Genomic DNA, 21,945 nt, shown 5'->3' with positions numbered 1-21,945 from the left:
AAGCTTTTCAGAATCAGAATGATTTTAATTCTTCCAACCAGTGCTGATTTATGAATTCAAGCTTATCTCATTTGTCAATCTTGAAGTTAGTATTAAATAACTTTAAGGTAATATTAAGAACAAAAATTCAAATACATCTCCTCCTAATAACATGTAATAGGTGCATCACCTATTACAATTACCTAAACAATATTTAAGTGCACAGGTTATCACCAGTATTTTTTTTTCAGAATAAATTACAGTTTTTTAATTGACTTCAGATATTTCTAATCTACACACTCAAATTGGTTACTTCCCGCCCCGATCTTTAAAATTTGATGATGCGATACGGCTCTTGAATCAAGCTAATGTAGAACTCCAGTCAAGATCACACAACTTACAAAGCTGCCTACAGATCCCTGTATTTTGTCCAAAAAGTTCACAACACTCTTCTAAGTGTCTGGGTAAAGAAACCAGTGCCATCAGGACTACAAGGGCAGCTCTTCTGAAGGCCAATTCACAGCTGCCTTAAGTACAAGACAACTTCCATCCTTATGACTTGGGTGACTGTTTTCACATCGATTTTCAAAGCAGACGATTAATTAAATGAACTGCCTACTCCTTATCTGGTCTTCAGTGAAAAAGTCACTGTTGCTGGAATGCCGTATGTTTCTAGAGCATTTGGAAAGGCTGGAAAAAAAAGCTAAAATTCCGGGATACAGCACTCTTTCACGGCATGAAACTTTTCAATAGTGTTTTAGGAAAAGCCTCCTGTAAAAAATAAAATAAAATGAAATAAAATAACCTGCAACAGCTAAACACCATGCTGTTCTTCTGATTAAGTAACATATTATTGTCTAAAAAACTACTCTAACATCTACTAAGTTTATTATTTCAGCTGGCAAAAGAAAAAATAAATCAGGTTGCTAGAGCTGAATTTTGGCCCCAAATTTTACTTTCTTGCCACCAGCATTAGGTACAGTTTTTGCTTCCAACAGACAAATCAAATTGGTTTCATAAGCATCATATTCTATCAAATACACGGTATGCTTTAAAAGCCTTTGCACAAATTCTTGTATTTCTGAACTTAAAAAAATTCTCTGGTAAGTTGACATTTTGCATACAACAGGGACTGGAATTTCCTCTTTAGCCGTGGTACCTGAGGGAAGAATTCTGATTGAAGTCCAACACGTCCTCATGTCAGCTGGTACTTATGGACAGCATCTATGCAACTTCCTACTTTGTGATGCATCTTCCTCTTTTAGCCTGCAATTACACCTCCCCTCTCTGCACAGAGCTGTACAGGCTACATGTGACATGTCTGCTCCACAAAAAACAATTTCATTTGAAGCGATTTACTCTGCTACATCTTTTCACTAATAGACACTTAAGCAGTCTACAACACAGCGTGTGATGTTCAGTTACGTTGTTGGGAATATTTTCATAGGGCTTAAATTAAGGACTACTTGACCATTTAAGACTGACCTGAAAAAAAAAAAAACAAAACAAAACAAAAACAAACAAACAAACAAACAAAAAGCCTCCTCTCTCACCAATTTTGGAAGACCTGGATTAGAATTATCAGCTAAAAATCTTCTAATTGCACCATGAAGTGCATCTCCTGTGATTTTTAAATCTTGATGCAGTCTACTCAACCTAATCCTTCGGGGTCAGCCCATACGGAGTTTTATCCTTACGATGTTGCTGATGAAGCAGACCTAGCTGGCCTTGTACGGACCATGCAGACAGATGTGGAAAATAAGCATTTGTCAATCATGGAGACCACAAAGGTTATGGAAATCACGCCTACACATATAACAAGCAGCTGATTAAAAGATAAATCTCCTTATGTTTTGGTTATTAGCTTTTCAACTCTGCACTAGTCTAAAGACTGTTTTTTGGGGGTATATTTCCTCAGAAGGCAACCTTCATATTTTAATCTATTTTCTCTTGGAGCCCATGCCACGTAGCGCTGAAACAACAATATCAAAAGATCCATGGCCTTCCTCTGATCTTCTTGAGGAGACATTAATAATAGATTTAATTATTAAACTTTGGCCATAACGTTTTTAATCATGTAATACAAAACCAGTACATCAGTGAACATCACGGCCAATAGACCTAAATGTTAATGGAAAGCATTTTTAAAAAGTACAGCAAAAAAAACGAAGCCAAGTAATCCTTGCTGAGTTCCTGGAAGTGCAGGAACACCCGCACAGAAATACAAACATCGAGTAACAGGACATCTGATTGCCTATTTGTGCTGTTGATATCTTCTTGAAGTAATTACCATGCGAAAAGCCCCCTTGACTTGCTATAAGACCTTCTAAGTCACTATAAAAATGACTTGCTGTAAGATCAGCTCATCCTGCATTATAGCAGGCATTTTCTCCCAAGGGGAAGTTGCTGGTCTGGTGATTTAAGTTGTCTTCCCACCACCAAAGCCAGAAGAGTATGTTGCTGTGATGTCAGTTTCCCTGGTATGGGCAGAGAATTTACACAAGGTTTTTGTTTGTTTGTTGGTGGTGGTTGGTTTTTTGGTCGTCTTTTTTGTTTTCATTGTGATATCGCTAAGAACCTCCTGAGTTTCAGCTATTAAAAAAATAAATAAAAATTGTGGTCTGGTTGTCCTTGGTGAATGATTCTGGAAGGGTGTGGGGTTTTTGTTGTTGTTGTTGTTTTTAAAGCATACCAGATTGATAAAATAATCCTGTTTTCTTTTTTGTTCTCTTAATGAGAACAACATGTGATCCTTTAGCAGCCTCCCAAAAATCGGAGAGGTCAAACTAATCCCATGTGCAAATTTAGTGAATTTTATCTAATTAATATCATGGATGATTTTGGTCTATAAAGAGACAAGGTACTAAAACTCTGTTTCACTTATTGGAAATCATTTTCAGACATGATCAAGGATTTATGCCCCAAACCTGTAACTGTAATGTTTTGTGCCTACTCTGAACATTGCACTGGTGGAGAGAACACGTCTTCAGTAACGTTCTTCAGTTCTTAATACTCCCTTACTGTGCATATTTAAGCTAGGAGTATACCTGGGAACAGGAGTCACAAAACATTTTATCTCATGCAAAGTACATCTTTAACTCCGGTCTGAAGTTAAAACATGTCTATACTGATATCCAAAGCACATGTTCCAAACCAAGAAGTCATTAACTGAATAAATAAGCAATTTGTAGCTGTGTTAAGGATACCGGTGAAAGAGTGGATTTGGAGCAGCACAGAAACTTGCGTTAGTCTGCTGGAAGCATGTAAGGTCTAAATGGAAGCCTCCAAGAATACATTTATAAAGAACGACGTAACTGTTATGACTGTGCTCTCAAAAGAAGTAATATAAAAGACAAACCACACTAAATTAGGCTCATGGCTCAGTAAGTGCAGATTAATAAATTACCACTGCACACCTGATGTGCAGCAACTGCTCATACTGGTATGCTTAGCTTCCAGCTGGAACAGGACGAAAATCATTCTCCCTTGATGTTTCGCTTGTGTAAGAGCACACACAAGAATCACTGCTCCAGCCCAGCTGACAGAAAGCAACCTCTTGATTTAAAACCTTGTAAAAAGACTTCCAGAGGCAGACTCAGTCATTAGAACTATTTTCAAATTTGAATGCAGCTGTGTAATGCACATAGACCACAGATCAAAGATAACTTACTTCTGAAAGCGTAGATTTTAAAGACAGATATGGAGGAGTGGAAAAGTTAGAAAACAGGAAGGTGACAAAGACAGGCATGGGTTTTGAAGGACATGAAGGTTTGTCCTTCAAAGAAGGACAGAGAGGAAGAGGCAAGGGATCTATCTGAAGAGTTGGTCAACTCTGCCAAGGAGTCCTTCTTGCTTGTTGCCTTCTTGTTGTTTTGAAAAGTTTATATAGCCCTTCCCAGCTCCCAAATAACATCTTCCTTCCAAAGGGGCTATTGCAAACCTGCAGAAAGTCCATGGCCACTTTGCATCTACACCTAGATGTGCCTGCATACGCCCCTGGAAACTCTTCGTGCTGCTACCGTTAGAGCACAAAACACTTGTCTTGTCCACTGCTCTGTCTGCTCAGTGGAAATGACCTGGTGTCTGGCCAAAAAGGCAACAAGAAGAATAAAGACATCTTTGGTTACACTTCTCGAGCCACTAAATCCTGGAACCATAGTGAAGCCACAAGGCCAAACACCCTTTGCAGGAAATCCCTCCTAAGACCAATTCCCTGCCTGCTGTTTTTCAGTCAACCCTGCCAAAAGCTGGTGGGAAAGGGGACAGCAGAGGCTTGGTGGAACGCCACAGCCATCAGCGTGGCAATTTAACGTACTCTGTAGGGTTATAAAATGCATGTGGGATTTCCCTCATTCAAAGCATGTCTAGCCGGACCATCCTGGAGTCAGCATAGAAAAAGCTGAGCAGCAAGTACCTCAGCTGGCAGCGAACCCAGGTTTGAGCTCAAGCCTGGAATCACTTTTGCATGTGCCTGTTAAGTGAGCTTGAACCTTGTTCCCCTCCATCAGAGCCCACTGGTAAAAATTCCATCCAGGACACAGAGGGCTCGGAACAGCTCAACAGAGCAGGGGGCACTTGGGTTACAAAGCACACATGGCAGGCAAGCCGTGCCAGACCAACTAGCGACTCTTTGCAAAATGCAAAGCCTGGTGGGTTTAGACAGGTCTACTCCACGCTAGTTAGTTTCAGGAAAGCAGCCCTAAAAGTAAACTTTCCAAGTGCAGACAAGCCCTCAGCTAGGAAATGGCACATGACTGGAGGTTAGCAGCATAGATTATTTGACGTCTGGCAGAGCCTCAAAGTCTTTTTCCCCCTCCCGTGGTCTACATTAAGACTGTGGGGAGATGGGGGGTGGGGGGGGGCAGACTGAAAGCACTGTGGAAGACAGCATCCTACAGCAAAGCTGTGCAACGCCATTTCACATTTTTTCCAATACCAATATTTTGCCATGCCAAAGGCTACAAGTGAAACAAGACAGGTATTTCCGGGACTTCTGTGCAGCAAATCACCAGCTCCAAAGGCTGCTCTTTCAGCTCTCTGTATTTATGAAAACAGAAGGCACCTCGAGTTCGCCTTGGAGCTCCTTGGTATGCAGTTGAGTTTTTTTTTTTTTTTTTTTTTTAAATCAAGTTTTTATTTTTAAGTCACATGAAAGAGCTTTGAAACCTTTCAAGGGCTGATTATTTTTTGAAGCTTTCATCAGTCTACTTTCCGCCACTTCATTCCATCACCTCAGTCCTCAAACAAGACGTATTTCATGCACTTCGGAACATTTGTTCTTCTCAAACACCCTGCATCTCTCATCTCTGCAGAAAAATACAACCAAAATCCGAGGTGGGGGGAGCAATAACATTACTGAACCACTTTAGACTCTACAGACTAACAAACAAGCCCATTTCTATAGCAAAATAAAAAATGCCAAATGAAGGGTAAACCTGTAGGTGAAGTTTCAAGCTTCACCTCAAGAAGCAGATGGAAGACAGGGCTCACTCACCCAAACATCAAAAGCAAATACTGCTTTTCAATGCTCAGAGAAGTTTGTGTTTAAAAGATATGCACGAAACAATGCAAATAGAAAAAAGATAGTTTGTTCTTCTGATATTCTAACATACACTACAAAAGGAAAAAAGCAGACGTCCCATTAACATTGTAACTCTGCCTTAACAGACAGAAAATACCAGTGGAAGAAAAATGACTGTTTTTTCAAAATCCTGTCTGGAGAAACTGGGCCTTTTTTAATTCTCTAAAGTGAAATCAGAAGGGGGTGAAGAGAAGGGAGGAGACTAGCATATTACAGGGAACAATGCAATAGTTTCTCAAGCTATTTTACACCACTGATCACCATGTAAATTACGCTCTTGTGCTGCAAAGGTAAAACAACACAATAAACCAAAACCAGCTGACCCCCAGTTCAGCAAACAGCTGAAGATTGATCGTTGTTTTCCAAGTGTCATAGTCCTAGTGTAGTTAGTCATAGTGTATTTAGCCATTTCTTACATGGAGTAGCTTCCAAACCTGGATTATTCTTGCCATGCTCCCCCCCAGTTCTCCAGCACTGTTTTGAGATGAAAAGACCAGAAGTGGCACATTCTCGCTGCAGCTGCACATTGGCGTATGACATGCTTTGCTTTGTTCTCCTTCTTTTCTTTACCATCAATTTTCAGTTTCCTGTTTCAGTCTGCCTCTGAGCACTGAACTAGTATTTTTATGGAACAAAACACATTGATCACTCCGAAGTCATCTCAGACCACCACTGCACCACATGCAAAGTTAGACAGATATCATCACTTTTCCCATGCAACTTTCATCCGTCTTGTTATCATCTTGATACTCAAGTCTCCTAAGACTACAGCTCCCTATAGCTGGCTTTTACTTTTGCTACATTAAATAATCACCAAATGGAAGACATTTTGGCACTTCACTATTCACTGCTTCTTGCAGGTCACTGATGACTTAAGCATGACAGATCCTAACAAACCCCTATTGGTCTCACCATGCAAATTCAACATATTACTCCTACCTTTCGTTTCCTCTTGTAACCAATAATCTGTCTATTCAAAGATCTGCACCTTTATGTCTCAACTGCTTAATCTCTTTAACAGCCTTTGGTAAAGGATCTTGTCTGATGCATTTTGGAAATCAAAGCAGATCAATCAGATCATCTTTATTTACGTGTTTGTTAGCTCCTCCAAACAACTCTACTAAGTCAATGAGGACTACCTTTATAGAAAACACACTGAAGCTGTGCACAGTTGTATTGCAAAGTGTTCTCCTAAAGTTCCTTCAAAACAAAACAACAACAAAACAAGCCCACCGCCGTTCATCAGAGTCAAGTGCCAATGGAAAAGCTGCACACTGAAACGGACATGGAGGGAGAGGGCAGGTACTAACGGAGCCCCTCACCTCCAGTCCTTCTCCCCCCAGGCTAGCCCAAATCCGTGTAAGGAATATTGCTTAGAAGAGTCAGAAAAAACTTTCACTTCTTTTCACCTGTATTTTTAATTTAAAACAAATCCCCAACCCCCTGAATTCCTTGAGATCTTACAGAAGATGGATGTTGGCCTCTTCCTATTTCCAGTCCGTGGGATCCATCGCACTTGAATACATCAGCACTGAGAAGCACACAAAGCTGAGACCCAAGTCAAACAGTGTATTAGGATACTCACTTGACAGTCCAAGAGAAATAAGCAATTAGTATCGTTATTGCTAGTCTTAATGTTCCTCTTGTTGCAAATAAAGTTATTAACATTACTGAGTTTGATTGAGTAACATTACCAAATGTCATTCTGAATGTTACAATGTCACTTCTATTGCCCTCCTTACAAAATGACTTTGACGTAGCTAGAATGCTGCCATGACAACTATCAAGCAAAACAACAGAAAGGTGAACACATCAGCCTCAACTCTCACTTGTTGTAAATGAATTTCCCTTCAGTGCAGCTATAATTACGTTCTACTCGAATTCTCAGACAGATATATGGCATTTACTTTCTGAAATTTCCCTGGACATGCCTCTTGGGACAATCATCCTTTAAATATAATTCTCAGATTTCGTTTTTAAGTTATTATTTGCATCTTGCAGTAGTCATAGTAGCCATGCCTAATCTGAGGGAAGCTGCCAGGTTCTCTTAACCAAAACTACCAGGAAATACCCTGTATTTTTTTTTTTTTTTTAAATCACACCACAGTGAATGTTTATCTAGAACACAAACTTAAAAGGCAAGCAAATTTTTTTTTCAGCTTTATCATTTATTGTAGTCTTAAGGTGAAAACACATTTGGAAGCAAATTTGGCTCCCAAATATTTCATGGGTATTTGCTTGCCTTTTTCAGAGAAAGAAAGGGAGAAAGGGGGAGAAGGAGAAACCAGAAAGCACATCCTTGGCTCAGTGTGTCTAAGAACATACAACTGTATGGACTTAGAGAGAACGATCAAGTACAATAAAAATTTGCAAAAAGCGCTTCTGTCTGTAAAAAAACCACCACCACCACCACCTTAATGTAGTGTTGCAAATATATATGCTTGTAACAGATAATTTGGGCATTCTGGCAGAAAGACATTAAATATATATATATATATATGGCTGTGTAGCATAAACTGTGTATGAATGTATGAATATGAAAAGGAGGATATAACAAACTGGCAACACAAAAACAGAGGTTTAATATTAGAACATGCAACTATGTCTTTTTTCATAGAAAACAGAGAAACTGTACCTATTTAGGCAAATACTGATTCCACGTACCACAACCTCAGAGAGAGACAGAAAGCACTTCCCTTCTCAGGATACCACAAAAAAGTTAGTACTCATATGACACGTACCTTAAAGAGGTGAGTTATGAAAAGCTACTTTGAAAATATAGAACTTTTAAAAACAACAGTATCTTGCAACATGGAGTTCCACAGCTGAACTAAAATTACATGAAAACCTTCACTATTTTATTTCAAATCTGCTACCTTGCACTGGAAAGAGTGCTAACTATCTGTTTCCCTTTTGACGTGACTCATAACATGAAAATGTTTTCCATGTCATCCCCCAGTTGTCCCTTTTCCAGGCTAAAAACTGTATCTCAACATATTTAGTCATTCTCCATTTCGAAACCATTCTGTAGTCATCACCAATCTTTTTACTGCTCCTCATTTCTACTGTACCTTCTTTGGGAGTTACACAATATTCAAATAAACACAGGCTACTAGATAAACTAAGTCAGAATGTGTGTTCTCTGTTCTCCATTCCTTTTATAAAAGTTGACCCCCCTCTCTTCTTGGCCTCTACTGAGAATCGAGGTAACTTCCCACCCCCACCCCCCCCCACCCCATAGTACAAGGTCAAGATCTTTTTCTGAAGTGGTAAAAATCTGCTCAGAGTTGACCACGTTTTCCCAAGTAAAGTTCAGACTGCTTTATTCATGTGCATCATTTCACAATTACTTACACCAAGTTTTACCTGCTATTTAGTCTTTCTCCCTCCCACTCACTCAGAAGACATTTCTCTCTCTTGAAGATCAACCATATCTTGATTCCCACAACCCACTTAACATTGGCAGTGAAATGCTAGTCACCTCCCTTCTCCAAATCACTTAGATTTTGCTTTTGATGATCACAAATCAACATGAGCTTCTATCAGAGATTCTCACTGGACTTTACTGGTGGCTTCCCTCCACTGCGCAAACTGTACTGGGGAATACTTTACCCGCTTAACCTATGCAAGAACTTGTGCTCCCCTTCCATAACAATTGCTTCCTTTTAAGTTTTTGGATAGAAATGTTCAAAAGCAAGTGCTAAGATCAAGTGCATTTCCAAGGGAAAAAAAGGAAAAAAGAAAAAGAAAAAAAAGCATGTTTCTTGACTGCAGTGTGTAGTCCATCTGAAGATGGCCTTCTTTTACAGGAACCTAAGGATAATGTTTCCAGGGCTGTCTTGGATTGCTTGTGGCCAGCTAAGTACTTTTGACAGTTTCAACAAATGCTGTAACATTTTCCTACCTCTCTTTTTGTAAAGGCCAAGTCAGAGAACATAGCATGAAATACGCATAGTGTATTTTTCTTAGTCCAGAAGCAACATTCATCCTTTCCTCAAAAGGGTTGCAACTGTAGACATTTTCATTCACCAATGTTGTTTGTTTTTGTTTTAAATGACTGGACTATAATATTTAGCTTTACATGAACTAAAAGAAGAGCGAAAGACAAGACAACACACTTGCAAAGAATACGTGTGCTTTTTCATCCCTTAATATTTGGAAAAAAAAAAAAAGTCTGGATTAAAAAAACAGCATCTAAAATTTACACAATTCTAAGAAAAATAAATACACCCACCTTTCCAACATAAAATACATCAGCCCAGCCCTTAATACATTAGCAACTTATATATACAAATACATATACATATATCTTGTGTTTTATCTTACCTTTTAGCCAACCACAGTTTGGTTCCTATACAGGTAATGATGTCACCCAGTCCCTGCTGGAAGTCTGAATTAACAAACTGCTTTGATTCCAAGTATGACTGCAGCAAGTGAAAAACCTAAATTAAAAATAAAAATAAAAATAATCAAATCAGTTTCTAGCCACTGCTTTTCCTCCAAATGAAAACCACCTGCAAAATGAACAACTGTTATTCAGGCAAAAACATGCATTCATCTGGCATAAGAACAGATGGAATCCCGAAATTGCCGATTCTTTAAAATTCCTTTTTCACAGCAAGTGAGCAGCACTATGCAGAAAGTGCAGGAAGATGCTAACTAACATCCATGGAGCGAACAGAGCACAGCTTGCTAAACACCACTGCTACTGGCCCTCGCCAACCTGAGCATCCCCTCAGCTTTCCACCTTTTCTTGGTGCCATCTGCTCACCGGTGCCAGCAGCAGCAGCCGTGGAGCACATTGGCAGCCTGGCCCGCCGGAGGGGACGGAGCTGTTTGCACTGCACAAGTATACAACCAAGGAGACAGGCAAGGGTGGAGAGCTGAAGCAAAGGCAAATGCCACGAGCCAACAATGCTGCTGCGAGGAGCTTCTGCTGAATTACAGCATAAACGCATCAGTATGTGTTAGCCACAGGAGTCTGCTAGAATTAGTCAAGGAAACTGTGCAAGAAGTCTGTGTCGTTTGCTAAAGTAATTGGTGCCGTGAGTCCTGACTGCCCTATTCATGACATGAGAACGTCTCCTGCATTACAAAGCCAAAAGACAGATTCCCACAGCAAAATAAATATAGCTGAATCTTTAGTCAGTGCCTACGTATCAAATATCTACAACCGCCAAACCCAATCCAAACTTAAAATTTAGGCATTCAGGGACCTGAAGCCCAGAGACTTTACATAGGCTCTTTAAAGCATGCAGCACCTCATAGTCTACACCCTGAGCAAAGAGCTTTTTTGAGGCGGAAGAATTAGCATATATAACTGCTCCAAAGCATTGACAGCGAAGTATCTTCATTCCTGTCCTTGAGATCCTTCATTCAGGGCTCCGGGCAAGCACAGCAGGCAGATGGGTTCACAGGGGAGGAGGAGGCTCGCACCATTTTCTTCCCAAGGATGGAGCTGGCTGAACTCCCTGCACGGGGCTGTGGAAGTCGCTGTGCTGCTTTCTCCAGAGCTTCTCGTAAAAGCCTACTAGGCAAATCCTAGCCCTCATGAAGGAAAATATTCACGATACCAAAATAGAAAGCATGACCTGTAGCCTGGTCAACAAAGCAAGTAATTCCTGTTCCTTGAGACCTTCCTCTGCTATTTAAAAACAAGTTCTCCAAGCTACTTAAAATATGGGTAAAATAGAGTTTTTTTTAAAAAAAAGGGGGCGGGGTGGAAAAATGACCTTGTTCAAGTTAAGGAGTTTGGTGCCTGGGTAGTTTGGAAGCTGGAATAAGAGGAGCAGGGTGCTAACTCTCCCTCTTCCTTTACTTCATCTTGCAGCCTCCAAATCTGAAGTTCTGTTTACCTGCCCAGGTTAAACACAGATAGATATGACAGAGTTTCTTTGTAAGCTGAAAAATGATGTCCTCCATTGATTACTCATTGCAACCAGTGACGTGCAGAATTTATGAGGCTTTAGAGATGTTACAGATTACTTCCAAAAATGCATATACGAGCATTTTATATGTAAACACTTAACTTGTGAGAGTATTAGCACTTCATACTTACAAAGTAGTGATTTTATGGCTAACTGATCAAGCGGGAGCCTGCGCTTCGCTCTGGGAAGAGGAAAGCCTTTTTATCCAGATTTTTACATCTTAGATCTTGGTCTCCCACATTCCAGCTGTCACTTGCTCCCAGGGTTATTTTTTGTTGTCTGTTTGCTTGTTTTGGAAACAAGTACTGCCGCATAGCATTAACTTGACACAATTTCATCTGGGCTATTTTTTGTGAAATTCTTCAAGTGGAAGAACAGCTGCAGTAATTTCAAACAAGCACAGGAACAGCAGAGATGTCAAGAGACTATCTAATCCACACAAACATCGAGGTAGGGTCTAAGCATTCTTAGATGAAACAAATGCTTGTCTGTCCTAATGTCTTAAACCAGCCAGTAAAGCAGACTCCAAAACATTTGTATGGAAACTCTTCAAGTGTTTCGCACGCAAAATCCAATCTCTTGAAGTAAGGTGTTCTTTTCCACTCCCACCCTTGACTTTTGCCCTCATGGTAAACAACTGCTCTCTGGATGCCGTTCAGTTGGTCCAGATTTTTTCCTAGTGAGGCACTTACTGAACACAGAGATCCAACTGGGGCCCCTCATGACAGGAACAATGAAATAAACTCTTCCCCCCGTGTTAACAGGTGTTCTGCATGCAAGAGACATCCTGGAACGACAGCGGTTTGGTTTTCTGTTCATTTTGTTTTTAAATCTTCTGAACTCCTCCGTACTGAGCACCATTTTGTTCAAAGATTACGTTTTCTACTTTTATCAGTATCATTTGAGATTTTGATTTTTTTTTTCCTACAAAGCACTTTGCAAAAGAATAAGCCTGCAAACATTTGAGAGTTTCACAGGAGATCTCCACCTTGAACCCTACTCTTGAGCCTGCTCTTGCCTGTGCCGCTGTCCGCTGACTAAAACGGTTCCCTATTATCTACTTGACATTAACCTTTTTCATGAAAAACAATGCACAAAGTTGCCACGACTGCTAGTTTTTCTGTGCATTTTGTGGCTTGCCCTTGATCTCTGTTCAGTAATTGACACTACAGAAGACTAGGGATGGAAGAGGGAAATGCTGTGTACGTAGAGGCTCTTCTTACTGTCTTTTATATCCTAATTGAAGACCATTTGGTGCCTTAACCTTTCTGATTTTATTCTTCTGTACTTGTGTTCATTTCCAGGAACGAGAAGGGATTTACCTCTAAGCAATAATATAAAATCTGTTTCACAATTATGAAGGGGCTATCATATTTTTCCTAGAAGCTCAAATTAATTTAATCTCTTCAGCTTTGAAAACAGCTCCCAAAATGCCTCCTCCTCAATGCACCGGAAATTGAAGTAGTCGATAGCTCAAGCAAAAGGTCTTGAAAAGGAACTGTGTATATTAAACAGAACAAACTCGTGGATTTAAGTTAGTCCACGTAGGAAATTCAGTACTGAAAATGCAACCAAAACTGCTCTGCAATTCACTTTTCGGACAGACCGTACCCTTTCAGTACGTTATTATTGTAATGGTAAAGATCAGAGGATGTCATGAGCCATACTTAAGCAGCAGAATTAGAAGGTACAAAACACGTAAGCGTTTGATTCACTCAAAAAAAATGTTGGCGTTCATCAAAGACAGCGCATAACTATTGTGGCTTACCCAGGTCTGACATCTGATATATGCAAAATACTGATTTTCTCATTGTTTCAATGCAAGCCCTCTATCATTTATTCACCAGACTTTAGAGACCTAGTAAGCTTTCCTCACAAAATAATTATATTTTTTGTAATTTTAGAATATCTCAACTAAATTTGAAATTGAAATCAACACTGGCATGTTTTATTCAGAGCCTTCTGCAGTATTTAATGCAAACTGAAACTGGAGGTATCCAAACAAGCAATCTGTTAAAGGTAACTGCAGCAGTGCTCTACTTCCAACATGTGTGAAATGTTATTGTTTGGCTTTTAGTGGTATTGCTGTAGTTTTCATGATCTGAGACTACAAGACAGTCAATGTCTGCATGGGGAGGTAATAAGTTCTGTGAAACTGTTTGATACAGATTATAAAACAGACAAGCTTTCCAGCACAGAGCTTTCTTTGGGCCCAAAATTCTCAATTTAAAACGGTCTGCTAAATTCCTCACTTAAACGTAAATGCAGTGAGGTCATAGTGTTTCTTTTGTACTGTGGGTGTTGGGTATTTTTTCTTTTTTTACACTAAGACAATGCATTATTTTTTTTTAAAGATAGTTTTACAAAGGATCTGCATCATATGTAGAGAAAGGTTTATGCAGTCTTGCAGGATGACAGATTTATCTTTATATCAGACATGATGTAAACACCACGAAAGCAGCCTGAAAGTCTCTATGCTGAGAGTCTTGTTAACAGGACTGAAGACTTTAACACCCAAGGTATTGTCTGTACTTCTCTGGAGCTGTGCACTGAAGATGGCCAAGTCACTGGATGCTCACAATCCTTTTCTATTCCCAGAGTCGTTCAGGCTGTCAGGCTAATGCACTGGAAGGGCTCTACCGACTGCCTATTAACTTGAGCAAGAGTTGTTAAAACCGTGGAGATCACAGGAAGCTCAGGTACTTCAGATTCAGACTGAGGAACAGTGCCCAGCCACTGGCCATCCACACATTCACTGCTCTGTGGTGTTCTAAGCACTGACACACCAAGTGTTAACCTGCCTCAGGTAAAACCACTTGAGGTAACTGTGCTTCTTCGCAGCTCCAGCATGGGAGGACTTAGTGCAGACTTACATGGCAGAAGTACCAGGTGAGCTCAGGTGCAATGCTACATCCTAGCTGGCAACACCCAAGGACCAGCACATCAATGAAGGCAAGTGGTGTTCTGCTCTCCAGCCATTTCCATTCAGTCTCCAGCAGCTGCCAGTACCTTGTGTGCCTTCACAGAATCATGGAATGGCTCGACTGAGAAGGGACCTTGAAGGTCAGCCAGTCCCAACCCCCCTGCCAGGGGCAGGGATGCCACCCACTAGATCAGGTTGCCCACGGCCTCATGCAACATGGCCTTGAATACCTCCAGGGATGGGGCATCCACAACCTGAACAGGACATCCACAACTGGAATGGGGTTAGTTTGTCAATGGGACAAACTGTCCCATTGTCAATGGGACAAACAGATCTGAGATTGCCAATGCTTTGTTCCTGTTCTTCAGCTTCAGAAGCATCAAGAAAAGGGAAGGAGTGGAGGAGGTGGGGAAGGAAAGAGGGAGAAATGGAAGTGTGTAGTTTTGCTTCCCTGGTGGTCAGTCGGCACAGACATCCCTTTGCCTTGTTCACATCCATCCGCCACCAAACAGCATGCCTCCAGAAGCAGCACAGAGCCTTCTGTGTCCCCCTGTCTTGACACCAGAAAGCCGAGTTTTCTTTGTGCCCAAGCAGACCTCAGACATAACATCTGCTATTTTCCAAATATTCATGTTGGACCATCAAGGAAAAAAAATGCTGACTATTAAAAAAAAATAAAAATACTTAAACAATTAGGCATCAGTTAAGTCAAATACATACATCATGAGAAGCAGGAAGAAACATTTTTCTCCCCCACACCAAATTTGATATGATATGATGTTGATCATATCTCTAGAAGCTGTCATATCAGCTCATATTGCAGTATTCAAGCTGTGAAATACACTATCATAATAACGAAGCAATGCAATGGTAGATGAAAGCTTGCACAAAGCAAACAAAAAAAATTAATGCCTTTAAATTTTTTTTGATGTCCCAAGTTCTCTTGCGTATCTACAAGAGACACTACAAAAAGAACACAACTTTTTAATAACCGTAAAGTTATTCTACTGTGACAAACTTTCTGCCTAAGAGATCATTTTTTTTTAAAGGAGAAACTAAGGTTTCTGAAGTTTACAATAAACTTTCAATTTCAGACATGAAATAGTGATTAACGATACTTTGTGTGCAAGCACACATGTTCATATTCATATTCAAAAGAAAACACTGCCTCCAACATGTAGCTGTACAAAGTACCCTTTTTATATTATCAGATTTTCCAAAAACACTTTGAGGATTATATAATTGCACACTTCTCAGTGAAGTAGCAAAGTTAAACGTTCCTCCCCTTAAGCTGACCTGAAGCAATAAAAACTTCTGCATGCATGCCCTCAGCTATGTTAGTATGAAATTAAGTACACAGTACAAATACATTCCTAACTGCAAGACTGAAACAATGCTCTCAGTGTTCATCTCAGGGCTTCCTGAAAAAAAGCAAACTGACATCACTTTATACTGTACATTCTCTGCATAGATCATTTACCTCCCTATTTTTTTTAATGCATAAAAAAAATACAGATGTTTCACCAGCTGAAATAAAGCACCATGCAAACATGAAGCTCGCAAGAACATTCCACTCACCAAGCTACGGAGGTTGAAGCAACATGGAAAGAGGGAAAAAAAAAAAAAAAAAAAAAAGTGTTTGCAAAATTGCAGCAGTAAAGAGATTATTGCACTAAGCCAAATGTGGTATTTTGGAATTGCGCCATCAAAAGCCTGAGAGTATTAACAGGCTAGTGAGGAAACCTCAAACAAGCTCTTTTATCCCCCCTTTTTTGTTATTTAAAGGTGGATAAAATTTTATTCTCATTGTATGATAAATACAACTGCCAAGTTATCTCAGTCTTCTGAAAACAAGACCCATTTTTTCATTTTTAATAAGACCATGTAGATAAAATCTGGCAAGCTGCTGTGACAGGTGAAGGCATTTTTGTTAGGATGATAAGAAGTTCAAAGTTACAATAATCATGTCTCCATTGAAAAACAACCCCTAAAAATCTTTTTTATTTATTTATTTTTAAAGATAAGAAACGCAAAAAACAGTGTGATAATTACAGTGGGACTATAAACCTCAACTACCTCCCCAGTTTTCCAACAAGATACTTCTATAAATATAGATTTGAAAGTTTATAGCTATTCGGTTATCTTCTGGTGTATTCCTACTCTGCAAAATATATATATATATATGTATGTATGTACGTACACAAAATAAATGTAATATTTTATCACCAGCAAGTATGGCATGAACACAGTCCTTTCAGTTTATCCTACTCTCAGGAACAAAAGTGGCTACTCAAGTTGCAGGTTAATAGAGTAAAAGTAGGGGCAAATCAATGATTTTTAGGAATGCCAGGTATCAATGGTGAGGCTAAATGAAATATTTTTTCTGCATTCCTGAAGAATGGACTCAATCTGAACAGTAGCCATCCTTGAGACATTAGAATACACACTGATGCTGCCAAAATATCAGTCTGAGAAGTGGCAGAAAAATACGGCATGTACACCAAGCAATCACACATCCTCTGGATCTATGCATGAGAAGCAAGTCTCTTGTCATATGTGCACAGATCACGGATGGGTCAGACTAAATGTATCCTGCATGTGAGGGGGCCAGGTCTTCAGGGAGCCCACCCACATGAGCACACTGTGCCAGGCAGTGCTGGTTGCACCCCCTATGCCCCGTGCTCCGATAGCAGATGATTAAACCTCTGCCACAGCAGCTGTAAATATTCTGAACTTCTTTCCACATTTAAATGACTATTTAAAAGGAGCTTCAAACATTTATCAATTCTCTTGCAATACTCACACAAACATAGTGTTTCAAAAGCTACCACTAACTACCTTGCTCTCAGTCCAGCATCATTTATATATGCCAATTATAAGCACTATCCCTTTGTTCCTACCACCTCTGTTCTTTGAAGTCTTTAATTTCATTCTGCTAATTTCATAACTGACAAATCAGATTATTATTTCTGCAAAATATAACTTACATGATTGTCATATATCATTACTATATATGAATATGACTTGCTTCCTCAAATTTGTCTTCGTACGAATTAATAAACTCAATCTGAAATTACAGTATTTCCCCTTGCAAATATTTTTCTGAAAATGATCAATTTTTTTTGCCACATTAAAGCAACAGCTGGTTCACAGTTCGATTTTTCCATAATTTCAGCTTTGTTTTGTCAGCATGTTTCATCATCTAATTACAGTTTGGGTTTATTATTCATGAGAAAGTAGGGCTTGTAAATCCTTCCTCCACATATGTCCATCAAAATTCATCAAGCAGGTTTAAAAAAGAATCACATCGTTTTAATTAAAATGCAGGAAAGCATGTTTAGATTGAATTAAGAAGTTGTAAAATAAGGTATGAAAGGGTGTGAAGTAATGAATAAAAATACAATACTAGTTAGCTCCATATAACTAAGCAAGAATAACACACCTGTTTAATAAACTGAAAATTATGAATGTGCCATAACTAATGAAATAACTAGTGTGCCATAACTCAAATCTTTTGTCTAAAACCAGCCAACAAATATGGAATTTCACAATCAAAGTTCTTACAATACCAGTTTTATTTGGAAGAAAAACCCAAACAAAAACTTATTTTAGTCAAAGGAGGATGAAACTGAGTCATAGCTTAAAATGTGCATGTTTAACTTAAATGCTGTATTAGGACAAAACAGAACAATAACAAGTTTGTAGCCAGTTTACGTCATATTCCCAAGCATTTTTAACTTTAAAATCCTAGCTGAATTTCCTCTGAGAAGCACCAAGTTTGCCTGTTTGCACAGAAACCTGGTAACAGGTGCCAGGTCTGTCTTACAATTATGAGTACTTTTGACTTATCTATTTATTACTATTTGGCTGTAAGGTACTACAGAATCATTTGGTTGGACTTGATGATCTTAAGGGTCTTTTCCAATCTATCACCTAACACTGCCAAGCCCACCTCTAAACCCTGCCCCTACACTCCACATCCCTGCGTCTCCTCGGCACCTCCAGGGATGGCAACACCCCCATCTCCCCTTCCAATGCCAACCACCCCTTCTGAGAAGAACTTCTTCCTGACACCTAACCTAAACCTTTCTAGGCGCAACTTGAAGCCATTTCCTCACATCCTATCACTTCTCACCTGAGAAAAGAGACAAACACACATTTCACTACAACCTCTTGTGAGAGAGGTGAGGTGTCCCCTCAGTCTCCTTTTCTCCAGAGCAGACAACTCCAGCTCTCTCAGCCACTCATTCCTCATATGTTTTGTTCTCTACTCCCTTGACCAGCTCTGTTGGTCTTCTCAGCACACGCTTGATCAACTCAATCCTCCTTGTAGTGAGGGGCCCAAAACCAAAACTCAGTGCTTGAGGTGCCACATACAGGGGGATGAGCACGTCCCTGGGCCCCACTATTTCTGACAGAAGCCAAGATGCCACTGGCCTTCTTGGCCACCACTGCTGCTTGTGTTCAGCTGGCTGTTGACCACCACCCCAGGTCCCTTTCTGGCAGCTTTCCTGCCACTCTTCCCCCAGCCTGTACACACTGCATAGGGCTGTTGTTCCCCAAGAGTAGCACCTGGCGCTTAGCCTTGTTGAACGCCATACAAACGGAAACGGCCCATCCAGATCCCTCTGCAGAGCTTTCCTGCCCTCAAGCAGATCGATACTTCCTCCCAGATCATTCAACTTATAACTAAAGGTACATGCAATGGGCAGATAAGCCTAAGCAAAAAACCTACAAATTGGCTGATGGATGAGAAAACAGAAAACCCCAATTAGCAGACAGCATTAAGAAAAAGCAAACCTGACTGATGAGTAAGAGCGTCACACATGCATCGTCCTAACCAGCCAGCCTGACCAAAGATGAAAGAAGGTACCGTGTAGCATTTCCTCTCTCTGCGAACGTACCTATTATCTTCCCAGAAGCATGTAACCAAAACCTGGAAGTCTGAAGAAACTGACACACAAGATTATATGTTGGAAGCAGTTAAAGACTGTGCCAAGCCTGGATTTTTGATTAAACGTTAAAAAAAAATAAAAAAATAGGAAGGATACAATTAACTTCCCTCTTCCAAGTCTATAGCCTGCAATCATCAAAACACATCAGTCATGGCCTTAACTCAGATACTTGGAAGGATAAAAAGCTTTCCCCCTCCTTCATGTTTTTTTGTTTGTTTGTTTGTTTTGAGGAGTAGGGGTGTCACAGTCTGAAACAACTAACAACTCCCTTCCATAGTATGTCTTCATAACAAGCTATCCTGCAAATGTCCACATGAAGGAGACAAAATGCAAGTAAAAAACCAATGTATACACCCTTGTTTACCGAGAGATACTTCCAATTAGGAAGACTATTTAAGGATATACTGACACTAAAAAGTCGACACATAAGAGACATGGTCAGTAAGAACATGGTTATAAAGAGTGCTCAAAAGCACACTGCTACTTGACCCTGTAGCTGTGCTGCTTTCAAGAGAGTTGATCTTATGTCCCAGGAATGTCTGCACTAGCACACAAGCTGAGAAAATAATTACAACTAAGCTATATAGATTTGATGCTTTCATTTCTGACTTTACATTGTAACTTACTCCCAGCTTCAGAAAAAAAAAAAAAATCTTCTCCCAGTTAGCAATTTTAAACTTAGAGAAAAGAGTCTTTTGCTTTCAAACAAAAGAAAAACATTCAATATTTTTAAAACCTGCTGAGTAATTTGTGACATTAAATATCCAAGCATGGGTATCTATAGCCATGAAAAAAGGTGATACTTTTCAAAGCCATATTAACAACTTCCCAAAGCTTTTCCCCATTAATACATCAAGTCAGTCATAACCTGTTGTTGTAAGTGCCTCCATGTATGAGGGATCAACCTGTGTTTCTATTTCTGCATATTTATAAGCGTACTGTCAATGCTAATGGCTCCATTTACATTTGAGAAACTCTGTCACCAACTGCACTCTTTGCCTGCACTCTAAACCAGTATTATAAAGCCTGCTGACCATCGTGTAAGGTTATTCTGCCATTGCAGGGATTGCTGTACCTCTTCAAGTGTCAGTAATAGGGAAAGGCATCCCTCCTGTAAAGACAACTCTCATGGTTAGTTGCTGGTAGCCATTACATTGTTAGAGATGACATCTGTGTAGGTACATCGAACAGCAGCATCAGTGCCCAGACCCTGAACTCAAATGCCAACTCTCCAGATGCTACAGAGGAGCCTGGCACTCTCCTGAAACACCTCCCAGCCATGCAGAGGGAGTGACAGCAGACCACGGATCAGTCCCAGCAGGCAGCATAGTTGAGATGCCCACTCCAGAAAATCAGTAAGTCTAATAATACGTGCCACAGGTGATGCCACATCATCTCAGATTCAATAGTAGATGACAGCCCTGGGCACTTTTAAATTATTGGCTATACCATGGGTATAGCCTCAGCCCATGAGCCCTCCTCTGTTCTTTCTCTGAGAGTACTATAAGGCAGTAGTGGATACAGGCACCTCCAATAGGGCACATCATCTGAGATGTGAGAGGACTGGCCTCCTCAAGACGTTACCCTTGTACTTCTTTTGGATGAATAGAGAAGAAAGAAAGATTTCACTTCTGTAATGGTACACTGAGTCTCAATTTTGGTAATTGTCCCCAACAGCTTGTATTCCAAAAGGATGAATATAGAAAATACTCTTGCAGATAAGGAAAGAGATCAGGTGGTTTATTTCAAATCTAGAAGGGATGCATCCCAGAGGCAGATTTAACTCAGATCTTTTAACTTGGAATTCACAGACAGTAGGCATGTACATGAGAATTTACCTAGGGGAAAAAATGAGTAGGTAATCCTTTAAGTATATTTCTTATAAAAGCATTTTTGCGCTCCAGAGAGAACAGTGGGAAGATTACATATGTGCCAGTCAGAATACTTGCAGAATGCACCACCAACAGCACACAGAAAATATAAAGACAGTATTTCCTCACTGTTCATAAGTTCTGGATCTTCCTTGCGTTTTACATGGCTATGATATACCTTTTGAAACCATAAAAACAAGTCCACATTAACATAGATAACTTATGATGAACTTCAACTACAGCAAATACATGAATCATGGTACTGCTGAAACTCAGCAGATTTTTGCCTCACACATATGGACAAGCTATTTATAAATTCTACTTCCCATCAGGCTCAGCATGATGTCAGCTTACAATAACAAGTTAATGTTAATGTTTTCCAGTAATTTTCACAGTGCCATTTAACTGCAAGTGCCCTAGCCAAGGTAAACTTACGGGCAAGGAAAGGGCTAACTGCATAATCACAAAACGACCTTAATGAATTTTGCATTTATGCTTTGAACAATTAAAATTCTACCTGCAATATATTTCTCTTTTGTTCCCAAACTTTAATCTAGCTAGCCAGCTGATTATATCTCCCCAAAGCAACTCAAATATTCCTCCTGATTTTAATTATCCACAAAGCCTTGTCGTGTTTTTTTTTTTTTTTTTCCCCTGACAAACAAGCATCCTACGCTATCACAGAAAGTGCCAAACTCAAAGCTATCTA

General features: G+C 39.8%; 1 protein-coding gene across 3 annotated transcripts in view; it reads right to left on the bottom strand.

The window, feature by feature from the left end:
• THADA (THADA armadillo repeat containing) overlaps window positions 1-21,945 on the bottom strand; it is a 161,167-nt gene that overhangs the window by 53,691 nt on the left and 85,531 nt on the right. For all 3 annotated transcript variants that reach the window (XM_035321145.1, XM_035321144.1, XM_035321143.1), the window contains exon 30: window positions 9,887-10,002. In XM_035321145.1, the coding sequence (XP_035177036.1) occupies window positions 9,887-10,002 (116 nt within the window). The remainder of the gene's footprint in view (window positions 1-9,886; window positions 10,003-21,945) is intronic.

This window comes from Oxyura jamaicensis, chromosome 3 (assembly GCF_011077185.1).
Source record: "Oxyura jamaicensis isolate SHBP4307 breed ruddy duck chromosome 3, BPBGC_Ojam_1.0, whole genome shotgun sequence".
NCBI classification, from domain to species: domain Eukaryota; kingdom Metazoa; phylum Chordata; class Aves; order Anseriformes; family Anatidae; genus Oxyura; species Oxyura jamaicensis.
The sequence above is the reverse complement of the archived record's forward strand: the minus strand, read 5'-3'. Positions and strand labels throughout refer to the sequence as shown.